The sequence below is a fragment of the Emydura macquarii genome, unplaced genomic scaffold, assembly GCF_026122565.2.
Source record: "Emydura macquarii macquarii isolate MOO-44397 ecotype Brisbane River unplaced genomic scaffold, CSIRO-AGI_Emac_v2 contig_587, whole genome shotgun sequence".
Lineage (NCBI taxonomy): Eukaryota > Metazoa > Chordata > Testudines > Chelidae > Emydura > Emydura macquarii.
Genome location: NW_027130724.1, coordinates 3,113,990 through 3,127,845, shown reverse-complemented (window position 1 = coordinate 3,127,845; position 13,856 = coordinate 3,113,990). Strand labels below are relative to the sequence as shown.

General features: G+C 43.5%; 2 protein-coding genes across 5 annotated transcripts in view; one reads left to right on the top strand and one right to left on the bottom strand.

The window, feature by feature from the left end:
- Nucleotides 1-413: 413 nt before the first annotated feature.
- Nucleotides 414-11,481, bottom strand: TMEM80 (transmembrane protein 80). The gene is given in 6 exon segments (XM_067540528.1): nucleotides 414-1,760; nucleotides 2,938-3,030; nucleotides 3,143-3,215; nucleotides 11,098-11,156; nucleotides 11,159-11,292; nucleotides 11,294-11,481. Coding segments are annotated over 6 exon segments (744 nt in total). The 5' UTR covers nucleotides 11,473-11,481; the 3' UTR covers nucleotides 414-1,554.
- The window catches only part of DEAF1 (DEAF1 transcription factor), a 38,085-nt gene continuing 35,505 nt past the window's right edge, over nucleotides 11,277-13,856 (top strand). For all 4 annotated transcript variants that reach the window (XM_067540525.1, XM_067540526.1, XM_067540524.1 and 1 more), the window contains exon 1: nucleotides 11,277-12,197. In XM_067540525.1, coding sequence (XP_067396626.1) covers nucleotides 11,951-12,197 — 247 coding nt within the window. In that variant the 5' untranslated portion in view covers nucleotides 11,277-11,950. The remainder of the gene's footprint in view (nucleotides 12,198-13,856) is intronic.

Genomic DNA, 13,856 nt, shown 5'->3' with positions numbered 1-13,856 from the left:
AGATTGTGCATTTTGCTTTATTAATAGAAAATGTATGACAGGGAAGACTGCATTATGCCAGGCAAATTTAGAAGAACAAAAGAGTTGACATTTGATTTATACGGATTAAGCATGAAAGCATTCGGTCACTCAGTTTATCTGCTGTTTCTTAGGACCCAATTCTGCAGTTCTCACATTGACAGTCCCTGGCTGCATTTTCAGCCCAATGCAGTCGTAGCAGCCTGGTGTAAATTAAAGCAGACTCCAGGATGCTCTCCCATAGTGCAGGGGAACTGGCCTGCATACAGCAGCAGCATAATCAAAGGAGTCTTTTGCACACACTTTGCCTAACCCTCCTAACCTATGCTCTGTGTGGCTTAGCCATACCCCAGAATCTGGTCCAAAATATTTTGCACTTGAAAGCAGCATTAGAGAACAATGGATTGTTTATTTTTTTTAAATTGATACAAAAATAAAAAGTATGAATATAAAGACTATAATTATGTACAAAAAACCAATGATTACACTGTTACACAAACCCATGGTCTTCTGAAAATCTTAGCTTGCATTTAATCGAACAAATTTTAAAATAATGATTTAACAGAACAGGAAATGAAAGTTATCAAAATAGATACATCATATATAGACTATAAAAAACCTCTACAACATTAAAGCTGATCTATCAAAAGGACAAATTAGGGTGGGGCCTGATTATTATTTTTTTTTATAAAAAGGCCACTTTACACTGTTCAGGTAGTACAAAGCGGACATAACATTCATGCTCACTTTAAAGTTCACATTCATGCTCATATTCATGCCCCACCCTTTATTTTGCCAAAGCAGAGATGTAACCTGATGTGGAAATGAGCAGTGAATCTGTAGTTCCCACTACAGCTGAAACTCAGCTCCCTTGTGCATATAGGAGACTTGTTTCTGCTCTCTCTCTCACACTGGTATCAATCAGGAATAACCCCACTGAAGTCAATGGAGTTACACAGGTGTAAAAAGACACATGTGAGATCAGAATAAGGACAACAGGACAAATTGTGCGCTCAAATACAACCCTATACATGGTAGGACAGAATTGAGCTCAAAGTATTTATTTTAATGTAGATAGGGCCTGATTCACCTCTGCAGAATTTTGATTTAAATACAAATGTACATCTTTATGCATAGCAGATCAGCACATGAAACCAGTGCAGGAATACACTTGAATATGTATATAGCTTTAAGCATGGAAGCACTCCCATTTACTGAAATGGAATTACTCCCGCTTAAAGCGGAGCTTTAAATGTTTTGCTGAAGGAGGACCATTGCCACTAAATAAACTACTTAGTCACACAAAGGAACAGAGCCACTGTACAGGTTGTTTTACCTGGTTATTCATGGGGTTCTGTGCCAGAGTAGGGCTATATGAAACCTTGTAATACAAGGATGAGTTTCCCCAGTATTTTACATTGGAGAAAGTGAAACTAAATACTTTTACAAGGAACAAACTTTAAAGATGCATGTTGTCCCTTTAATGAAGAAATGTTGAAAGAAGATGTACCTTGCAACTCTGAGCAGCACAGAAGTTTAGCTGACAAATGCAGCGATGGCTATGATCTGGAGCATTCCCTCAAGTCCATATGTCAAGAGAAGAATAACATTAATAATGGCATCTGCTTTTAGCACATAAGTCTCCCATACCAGGAAGTAGACAGACAGCATCACGCTGCCAACAGTAATCATGAGACTGACCCCTAGTGGAACCTCTGCTTCTGTCAGGTTACCTTTTGTACCTTGAGGAAACAAAAAGGTTACATGAATCTTTGACAGTTTACATTGACAATGTCTTGGGCCCCAATTCAGAAACAGCAGCCCTGTTCAGTAAGGTTTTTAAACACAATTTAAACCCAAGTCCTAAGCACAATTCCTACATTATTTCCCCTTGATTAATAGATTTTAAAGTCAGGTGTGATCATTTTGATTGCCTAGTCTGCTTGAAAGGCCATCAAATTTCACCACACAGTTCCTGTATCTTGCCTGTCAACTTGTTGATGACAGTGTATCTTTTATAAAGAGATCCAATTATGATTTATAGATTTCAAGTAATGGAAAATCTGCCACATTTCTTAGTAATCAGTTCCAATCATTAATTCAACGTTGTTAAAAATTTGCACCTTATGTCCAAGCCAGTTTTAGGGTCAGTAGTTTTGTTATTCATTTTTTAATTACCTTAGACTTGAAACTTATTTTTCAATTTATAAAATGTTTTCATCAATGGGCTCTGAGCACATATGCAGAGAATTCACTTTGAGACACATTTTAATTATAAAATGATTACAACAGACCAAATTCACCCTGATATAACTTAGCTGAATTCAGCAGAAGCCCATGGGGATGCTGATATAAATGTCTCAAGAACACCTGGCATATGATTTTATCAAAAAAATGACACCCCCTCAACAAACAAACAAACCAACCAACCCCTTATGACTGACTTGGTAATGCCTACAGCAGGGATTGGAACCGAGGCTTATATGGCCCCTTTATGTCACACTAGCCCATCAACCCAATGCAAAGGGGCCAGAGCCAAGGTGAGAGTCCCTCCTTTGGTAGAATCAGGGCCTCTGTGTTTTGACCTTTATTCTCTCCCACAACATACATACTTAGAGAGCAATACCCTAGTGTTACATTCCCAGCAGTTATTGTTATCTGTGAATCTGTCATTTTTTAGTGGTACTTAAATATTATATTTAACCAATATGTAACTACTATCATTTGCCCTTCTTGCCATACAGATCAATCAATCAGTTAATGTTTAACAATGAACATATTTAACAGCCTGTAAAATAATTGGTTAACCTGCTAAATCAGCAGGTTTTGACACACACATTCTTAATATGATTAATGTGTAAAAACTATAAGGGGAACATTCCATCTTAAATTGCACAATGATAACTAAGATCAACATACCCAAGTATAATCGGATTGCTTCTAGAATGGCCATAATGAACAGCAGTGCAAGATCAAGAGCCAAGTAATTATCCGGATAACTGAAAACTTGACCTGTTGAATAACAAAGTGTAGACAAACCAAAACCACAAAGTACATTAAGTCATCACAATATAACATACACGCATCTGGCTTTTGTGTTTAAAATATATATCAAGTAACTTACTTTTATAAATAATCATTAGAAGAGTTGCCAAGAAATAAAAGATGTAATAAAATCCATTTAAATAGAACAGAATCTGTAAGGGAACAGATGACAGCTGACAAATATTATTAAGGATCTGTAACGGTAATGCAGTTGAGATCTATTTTATAAACCATCAGTCACAGCATATGTTACTATGCCTAATTTTCTATAGCAATCCATGTACATGTTTATATTAGCCCTTAAGATAACAAGGTAGTTAGTATCTTGGAAATACCTAAAATCAATTGAGATTCCAAACACTATGAATGTAGGACAATAGCTTGTTGGTTTCTTGTCTGTTTTAATCTAGATAGAACTAAGTATTAAGTGTTTACATGGCCCTTATTACCATAGTATCTGAGCACATCACAATCTTCAGGGTATTTATCCTCACAACACCCCTGCAAGGTAGGCAAGCAGTATTATTCCTAAATTGCAGATGAGGAACTGATGCATAGGCTGAGTGACTTGCACAAAGTCACACAGGAAGTTTGTGATAAAGCAGGGACTTGAATCCAGGTCTTCTAAATCCTTGGCTAGTGCCATAGCCCCTGGACCAGCCTTTCTCACCAATTTTACAATTAGATAAATATTACAAGAGTGTGTATGTTGGGGAGAGTCTTCTAGCTAGCAGTCACATTTCATCTGTATTTCCTTGGCAGTCCATTTCATTTGTTTATTATGCATTTTTTAAAGGCGGGGAAACCACAGGATCCAAATATGATATGTTTCAAATACTGACAATGCTTGGAAGTGAGGACACTTCCATTAGTAAACTACAGGAGCTAAAAACTCTGCTGCTGTCATGGCACTGCACCCATTTAAACCAAGGGAGAATTTGGCATGGATTTCTAGTGGCCATTTCTAGTCCCCAAGGTTTAAGATGATATTAAGTTTACATACAAATTATTTTAGTGTTAGTGCCCACCCAGTTTTAGATGAGAACACCTGCAAGTAATGGGCGTAGTCTAGTTCCCAAGCATGTTAATTTTAATAAAGCAGAACTTGGTTTTCCTGTTTTTCTGGTTGAAGGAAGGTGGAGCAAAAATGCTGGAGAAATTTCAGTAGCAGAAGTCTTTGAAGAATAAGGTGTCTCTCTTTTTAGATTACCAAGACCTTGGTAGGCGTGGAAGGGGGGGGGAGGGAGGAATTAACCAGAGAAAACAGAGAGTGTGCCAGAATGCTCTTTTGGCGCCTCGTTAGCTATGTAATATCAAGTCTCAGAGGTGTGTGCTGCATGGATTTCATGTGGATCAGTCTACAAACCTAATTTTTTAGATTGTTAGTAGACCAACTAGTCACTCCCTCCTTCTCCTTTAATCTCTCATATACACCTGTAAAGGCCATGGATCTGTGGTGATTGTTTCTTTTTTCAACTCTTTTCCCATTACTCCTCTACACATCACTGACTTAAGGTATGTCTTCATTCAGATGAATGACCCCTGGCTTAACCTACCCTGGATGTGAGCAGCCACATTGCAAAACAATACCAGAGTTACTGGGTCCATGCTGATGCATGTGTTGCTAGGACTTCTGGGGGCATATCTCATGGTTCTTAGCACTGCTGTAAGCTGACGCACTCTATGATTCCTTCGCAGTGAACTGCAGGAGAACTTGTCTGTCTTTTTCAACACATGGGGTAGAGGGAATTGTGGGAAAACATTGGAGGACTATTGCCATTAGACTGGTTTAGCCAGTGTCCTGATTGCCAAGGGGTAGGTTACCAGTTCAAATGAAAGCAGCACCTGACCATCAGCCTATAGCTCCAGACCAGCCAGCCAGACCAGGCTGAAAGCATAATTATACTCATGCAAGAGGGCTTCATGTGTGCATGGTTGCTGGGTTAGGAGCAACACCAAAGTAGGAGCTTGGATTAACTCTCCAGTGAAGACATACCCTTAGAAGTTATCACTTACCAACAGTAGCTCAAACAGATGATGCTGATGGTTGATACCAGACAAAAAACGAGACCAGTGAAAACTACACTAATATAAACATTGATTTCTTCTTGTCTAATAAGTTTGCACAATCTACTCCCAGTGATTTTGCCGGTTATCCCCAAGTGCAAAGGATAGAATGTTCAAAAGGATACAACTGATGAAGTTCTTCCTGCCCTCAGAGGGAAAATAAAGAATAATTAGGAGAAAATCAGTCTAAAATTTTGCTATCAAGTTGCAAAATGCACAAATGAAACTTAATCGGAAGGATAAGGAGCCTGTAATAATGACTTCCTCCCACTTCATTAGGGGAACTACTATTTTCCCATATCAACTACTTCAGATTTAGAAAATAACTTGTTTTTGGATATATTAACCGTAAGTCATTTTGTGAAATTTTCACTGTGAGAAGCCACCTTCTCTGATGTGTACGTACATCTCTTTGAAAACATTGACTATATAGATACTAAGTATTATTCTGTGTATGCTATACCTTCAAAGCATTCATTATAAATCACCAGGTGAGGTTTCCCTATATCTGAACTGTACAGGAACCTGGGAAGCACGCGGGGGAATCAGAATATGCCATCTGTTGTTAAATTACAACTAGGACTGTCAAATGATTAAAAATTGCAAGTACTGTAATGCAGTCTTTTTATCATGAAAGTGCAACTTTTAAAAAGTTTGTAAAAATGTAGATTTTTTTTTTTTACATAACTTGTAATCAAAAACAAAACAATGTAAAAGTATAGAGTCTACAAGTCAAAGCATGAAGGAGCATACAACTGTTTAGCATATCTGGCATGTAAATACCTTGCAACGCCAGCTACAACAGTTCCATGTGAACCACCTGTTCTCATTTTCAGGTGACATTGTAAATAAGAAGGTAGCATTATCTCCCGTAAATGTAAACAAACTTGTTTGTCTTAGTAATTGGTTGAACAAGAAGTATGACTGAGTGGACTTGTATGAGGTAAATTTTCTTTTGTTTATCTTGAAGTGTGGAAGTATTGACCTAATGAAAGCTCATCTGTCCATCTCTATCCTTTTTAGCACTCCATAGATACATGCAGAATACAGACTTTCTTGTGAGTATTAACCCCATTTTTCAGAAGGCAAAACTAAGACACTTTGTGATTAAGGCTCTGATCCTGCAAAGATTTATGCACCTGTTGCTTAAGTTACACACTGACTTCAATTGAAGTACTTACAACATGTAAAATTAAGCCAATGCGTAAGTCTTTGCAGGATTGGGGCCTAAGCTCTGGGCTACACACGCATTTTGTAGCAGTATAACTATGTTAGTTAAGGGTGTGATTTCTTTTCAAAATTGTTATGCCAGAATAACCTAGTCTAGTGTGCATAGCTTATTCTCCTTCTCAAACAGGAAAAAAAAGTCTGTCTACACTTGAAACTTGTTTCAGCTTAAGGTAGGGCATTAATTTAAAGTGCAATAACTCCATTTGTGGAGGATACCCTTATTCTGGAATAGTTATAGCTCTTATTTTGGAATTCCATCTGTAGACAAGCCTAAACTATACTGGTATAACTGCATCTACACTACAGAGGATGTACCACTTTAATTATACTTGGCTAGTTTAAGCTGTACAATTTTTCTGTATAGATAAGCCTTTAGGAAATTGCCCAAAGATCATTCAGTGAGTCAGTGAAAGAGCTGGGTATAGAACCCAAAGCCCTGATTCCCAGTTCCCTGCTCTAACCATAAAACCATAGACTGTTGTCAGTAGCCACACAAGTAGACATTAACCATGTTCCTACATCTGTACCAAGGACAAATGATTTAATATCTACTAATCCTACTTAGCATTTCTAGGATCTCAGGACATTTCACCAACATTAACTGCTTATGCCTGACAACACACACTTGTGAGATAGGTATTGTAATTAGACAGTAATCTAGTAATAACACATCTACTCAATTTAATTTTAAATTATTCTAAACTAGTTTAGACTGTCAAGTGCAAGATCACTTTGGTTTCAACAACCTAAATAATGATGCTTAAATATGGTCCAACTGTATCTGTGATGTAACTCCATTGAAGACAATGGGTTTACACCAGAGATGAACATGGCTCACTATCTCCAATTTTCAAGAGAGGACACTGTGCAAATCCCACACTCATATATGCAAATGGGCTCTTAGGAGCATGCTTATCTATCTGCCATATTGGCCTGAGGGCCTATTTGCATGTACATATGTATGAGATGCATGTGCATCTTAAGAAAACAGTTTTGAAAGTTGTGCCCTTAGTACTGGATTGTGCAGACACTCCATGAGCAGAATCCCACTGATTTCACTGGGAGTTTGATGCACTGAGCAAATACAAAACCAGGTCCATAAAGTCTGTTCCAAACAAGTGGGTTTTTTTAAATATAGCCCCTACCAAATTTTCTTGAAGAGCACTGTGCATACATATTTGAAGGCAGAATTTGGTCTATTTTCTACAAATCTGTTTCAGGATTCAGCATTTCTGATGCCAAAAATGCATTATAGGTGGTGCAGGTAGCAATGCCTATAATTAGAGTTGCCTAATGCTTCCCATTATAAGACCCTGTTTTCATTTACTCATAACTTTGTCAAACTTAAACCATACAGGTTGAAATTTTCCATGCCAAGCATCTGCCTCAAACTGATTTTTTTTGGAAAGTTTCAGCTAAAATGGTTCAGTCGTTTCTGAGAATGAAAGCATGGAAAAAAATCATGTTGCCCATGATAATTAACTGATTATAAGATAATTATTTTTTTTAAGAAGCTTTCATGATTCCTTGTTTTGAAGTGGGACTTGACATTTAACAGGAGGTCATATAATGTCAGGAATGTGCCTTTTGTTGTTGCTGTGAAAAAAACACCCAAGTAGGACCAAGTCACTGAAAAATCTCAGTTCACACATGGTCAACAGAGACTTCTTAGAGTTTGACTACTAAATTCTCCACAGATTTTGTTTGTATTGCACATGTGCCAGGTCCTGAAGCTCCTACATATGATTGGACTGCGCATATGCCATCCCCACAGAATGACTGAGCACGCTCTGGGAAGCTGTGGCACTCTAAGAAAAAAATAGTATGTGATCATGTAATTAAATACTGTATCATAATGTGTATACAAAAGGGAGCTGAATTAAGGTTTCATGACCATCCTTAAGTCTGACATTTCCTAACTTCTGAGTATTTGATTTTGCAACCTTTTAATGTTGGACTTTTTTAATGAAGTACTTATAAACAGTGAGAGAACAGCAAGTTTGTTTGGAACAGAGGCAAATTCAGATTTAAGGAGGATAAATAATAGTCTGCGGGTTAAAGCATGACCTTGTCTACAGCAGCAAAATTAGGACAGTATTTCAACAACTGACAACAATGATGCAGCAGCAGCAGCGGCAACAGTAATAGCAAGGGTGCAGTAGCTGGATTAGTGTAGACAGATCTTAGGACACTATGGTAAAAATGCCTGAGCCTTATCTACTAGCAGCTTAGCACTCATGCAGCTGACAGTTGTTAACAGCCACTAAAATACAGATCCTACTTTGCTAGTGTAGAAAGTACCCCATGATAAGAAGAGCCAGGAGTCCTGGGTTCTATTTCCAGCTAACTCATCAATTTGTTATATGACTTTGGACAAGTCATTTATTGTCTCTGGATCAAATTCTGCTCTCACTTACACCATTCTAAATCAAGGGGAACTCTACCTGTTTGATAAGAGTCCTTCTGGATTTAAACTGATACACAACATTTGGTTCTTTGTGCTTCTGTTTCCACATATGCAAAATGGAGATAATTTACCTATGTCACAAAGGTGTTGAGAAGCTGCATTCAGTGATGTTTGTCAAGTGCTTTGAAATCTTTAGAAGGAAGGTGCTAATATAAGTATAAAATATTATCATTACTCAAAAAATGAAGGATGGCCATTCAGCAAAGGTCAGTTGTGAGTTAATGTTTACATTTCTTTTATTCATATTAAAATAATGAAAAGCATAATACTGATTAACTCACTCTAAAAGTAGCTAGGAATGCTGTAATAAGCAAATTCTGCTACTACTGAACTCAGGAGAGTTTTGCCAATGACTTTACAAAATGTATGGCATGGGACAAAATTTTACTCATTATAATTAATAATGCACTCATCCCAGTTAGTAAATTACAGCTAGTTCACTGGTGCAGCATTTTTCTCCTTTCTTTACCTCATTGTGTGTTCTAAAGTATTCCACAGAGAGCAAATTAAACAATCTATCCATGCTATGTTATGCATGTTGCCAGAACTCATACAAAGAAAGCATGACAAGCCAGTCAGGATACTGACAATTCAGTTATGCTTAATGGGATAGATTCACCACTAGTGCAGTAGCAGAGACTCCCAAGCACATCCCTAGGCTGAATTCAGTGATGGTGTAGAGCTGATTGGGAATTTTTCGACTAAATATTTTTTTATTGGAAAATGCCAATTGGTCAAAACTGAAACTGTTTGTGGGGACATGGTTGGTTTTGATGAATTTCTTGACTCCAAAAAATGTTGAAAAAAATTCAAAATTGTCTAAACAAATGATTTTTAAACAAAACATTCAAAAAAAGTAAAAATGGTCAAAATCAAAATGTTTTGATTGACCCAAACACAATTGGGGGGGGAGGAGGGGAGTTGGTTTGATTCATGACAGTTTTTGAGATGTTGGCCTGATTTGGGGTGGGATCATTGTTCAGTGTCTTGAACATTTTCCTTCCTGCCCAGCTGTGGCTGTTACCAAGAAGCAAGGCCCTCTGTGTGCAAGTGGTGAAGGGATGTAATTTGTACAGATTTGAATAAGTCAGGGGCGGGCACACCAGTCAGGAAGCCCCTACCCAGCAGTGGGAGGCTGCACACAGCTGAAGGGCAGATGTATATTGGCACTGTCCCATCCATAGTACCATCACCACAGGTAGAGATGCCAGTGATCCTCACACCCCAGGGTGTAGCAACCCTGGTCCCAGACACCAGTGGTACTCTCGTGGACAGAGTGATTCTGCTGCCCGCTTTCCCCACCACCACTGTCTTCTCCCTTCTGCTGATTTTTCAGTAGAAACCCAATTTTTGACAATTCTATCTGAGAGCTTCTTTGGCTTTACTGACTCCTGCAATTCTACCGCACTGTTCCATGGGCGGACGAGGGAAGCCAGGAGAGATGCTCCCATTTCCCAGAGGGGCTGTGGCTCCTGTGGATCCCTGTGAGTTGGAGGTGCTTGAGCCCTGCAGTTGCTCAGCATGTGTAACTCAAGGCAGGCTGTGGGGAAGGCAAAGCCAGCCAGAGCCTACCCTTCAAGCCTGTCCCTCTTCGCTGAGGATGGGGAAGCAGCAGTGTGGAGTCTGGCTCCAAACAGTCTCAGGGCATTCAGCAAGTAAAAGTCGGTAGCAGGTGGGCAGGGGCACAATGAGCGGGAACAAACGTCTCCCTGGAGGGGGGAAGGGAGTCTCCGCTATTCCAGGTCTCACCTGGAGAAAGGGGGAAGAGGTCCTACTTTCTCGAGAAGGTGGGAGGGAAAGAGGTCAGGGCAATGCAAAGGAGGGGAACCCACGAGCCCCTTCTGGGCTCCCTCAATAAATTCTGGTCGTGCCCTTGCAGCCAGCTGGTGCCTGCTCCTACCCGCAGGCGTGTGCACGGGGGAGGCGGTAAGAGTGAACGCGGGGCGGCCCCGTCTCTCCATCTCCAGGTACCCACCAGCCCCGCCCTGCCTCTGCCAGACACCCAGCCACGCTCTCCGTTGTCCCCTGCATCCCTCGCCCAGCCCCCACCCGCTCCCCTCAGGCAGGGACCCCGGCCCCGCCCCGCCCGCTGCCCGACGGCCTCTCGTACCAGACCCATCGTGAGGGCAGGAGCGAGCGGGAGGGGCCGGGGCAGTAACCATGGCAACGCGGCGGCGGGACCAGGCCCATCACCGAGACACCCCCGCTCTGAGCCCCGCCACCCCCCGCGGGCTGGAGCTCGCGGTAACGATGGCAACGCGTCCGCTCACCTCTCCGGAGAGCCGCCATGTCCTCCCCCCCCCCTCTCTCTCTCCCCTCCCTTTGCCATCCTCAGTCCTCCAGCGTCCCGGCATCCCGCGCGCGCCGCTCGAGCTTTTCGTTCGTGCGCGTTCTGCTGCCGTTGCCCTTCTTTCTTTCTTTCTTTCTCGCGCGCTGGCTGTGAGGGCGGAGAAGAGCCCGCCGCCAGCCCCGCCGCCTTCGGGCCGCCTCGGAGCCCTTCGGGCGTCCGGCGCGCTCGGCCGGGTTCGTTCTGCTTCGGGCTGAGTCGGGCGCTGGACATTCGGGCGGCTCCGTTCGGCTCCCGGCCGGCCCGGCGATGGGGGCCTTCGGCTGAGATCGGAGGGGCCTCGGCTCCTCGCTGCCATGGGGACGGGCTCAAAGAACTCGGGCGGACTCGACTCTATTCGGCTTTAGTCCCCGATCGCTTCGAGCAGCGATCGGGAGCTCGGACAGGTTCGGGATCCCCCTCCCCCCCCCGGCTGGGATTGCTTCGGGCCACACTCGGGTGAGACTGGCGAGGACTCGGAGAGATTCGGCTCCCTTCAGGTGCCCGGATCAGTCGGCATTCGGGTCACGCGGGACGGAGAGGGGGACTCGGAGCCATTCGGCCCGAATCGGAGGCGACTCGGGACAGTTCCGCGGTTCGCTCTCGGCAGCGCTCGGCTATTTTCGGAGGGACTCGGGATCGCTTGTGGGACTTCGGAGGAGTCTGGGGTAGCGCCGCGCCCCGCCCGGGGACCCGAATCTAGACTCAGAGTCGGGCTCGTGTGAGCTCGGAGAGGGCTCGGGCGGGTTCGGCTCCTCTCGACCCACTCCAGCAAGCGCCGCCTCGGGCGGGCTCGGATGGAGGACTCGGAGGCGAAGGGGCTGGGCTTGGCCGAGGCGGCGGCGGTGGCTGCGGCGGCGGCAGTTGCCGCAGCGGTGGCCGCGGAGGGATCCGAGCAGCAGCGGACGGAGGCGGAGTCCGAGGAGGAGGAGGCGGCGACGGCGCAGGTGACGGCCGTGACCGTGATGGCGGCGGATGCCGAACACATCGAGATGGGAGCCGAGTCCCTGCCGAACGCGGACGAGGCTGCCGCCGCCTTCGCAGGTCAGCGGAGCCTGGCACTGTGCCGCGCATGCGCAGGGAGCCCCGCCGCGAGGAGGAGCCCTGCCGCGCGCCCGCGCCTCTAGTCAGTCAGGCAGCCCGGGGAGCTGTGGCCGGCGCAGCCCCGCACGCGCCGGCGCGGCCCTTCTAGGAACGCGCGCGCGCGGGTGTTCCGCGGTCCCGTGCGAGCCCCCGCCTGTGGCTTAGTTCTGCAGGCGGCGAGCCAGAGTTCGCGGCGGGCTCCTGGCGGAGCTGGGGACCGTGCACGGAGCTAGTCGAGGTCAGCCCTGCGCCCGCGGCTGGGAGGCTCATCCCGACTGGCTACCGCCGCTTGCCTGGTCGCGTCGCTCGGGCCTGGGTTTCGCCGCTGAGAGCGAGAGGTCGGTGCCCTGAAAACAGGAACAGCGGCTCTGCTGAGGGAAGGCTGGGTCTCAGTTCGGCTGTGCTGATGGAATTGAGCCGCTTGCCACTTCTTGCCGTTCTCCCAGCTAGTCGAAAGCATGCTCGAGTCCTTACCCTTGCATTCAGTCACCACAGGGCACTTCCTAATACTTCCCATGGGAAAGTCCTGGTCTTAGGCTGAATTCTCAGGGCACCCCTCGGAGATACAGTAGAACCACAGAGTTACGAACTGACCGGTCAACTGCACACCTTGTTTGCGAAGTACACAGTCAGGCAGAGACACAAAAAGAAGAAAAGCAAATACAATATGGTACTGTGTTAAACGTAAACGACTAAAAAAAATAAAGTGAAAGGAGCATTTTTCTTCTGCACAGTAAAGTTTCAAAGTTGTATTAAGCCAATGTTCAGTTGTAAACTTCTGAAAGAACGACCATAACATTTTGTTCAGAGGAAGAAACATTTCAGAGTTATGAACACCCTCCATCCCCGAGATGTTCATAACTGTAAGGTTCTACTGTACATGATTATCTTTGTTTTACAGATGGGGAGGCAGACCAGTGATGTAATTTATCCCAGGCCACACAGCAAATAAGCAAATTCAGAATTAAAACTAAATGCTGTCTGAGTCCCAACCTTTTGCTAGAGTTGCTAATTTTGGTTGGATGGATTCCTGGAGATTTCCTCACATGATATAATCTTTAATTAAAGATTTAATCTTTAATGCCTGGCGACTCCAGGACAGTCCTGGAGGTTTGGCAACCCTTTTGCTCAGTACTTCAGACCACACTGCTTCACATGTATACTATACACCGGTTTTCCCATTGTATAGTAAAATGAGCAAGATTCTTCTTTCTGCACATCAGATCTTGGCTTTGTCATTCTGTTCACCATGCGTGCAAAGATCTCCCTTTGGAAGTTCTGCCTTCCCAAACAAACGCAGAATGTTGGAGATAAAATCTGCCATGCAGGCAGGAGAGGAAAATTTAGCCCATAATCAGACTTAACAGAATTCAATTTAATTTATTTTATAATTTCAACAGATATCAATGTTTATTTTTAATTTTTATCAATTTACATTTTCAGTTGTGGGAAATTGGTGGGGTCAGACAGTAACTGTTTAATGACAATAGACATTGAGATACAAAAAGTTAAAGCTTTCCAGTCGTCAACACAGAAATTGTCAACATCACACATCAGAATATACAAAGTAAATATTCTTAAACCTTAGTAAGTTGTCAAGCAGCATTTTTCTTTCTGTAA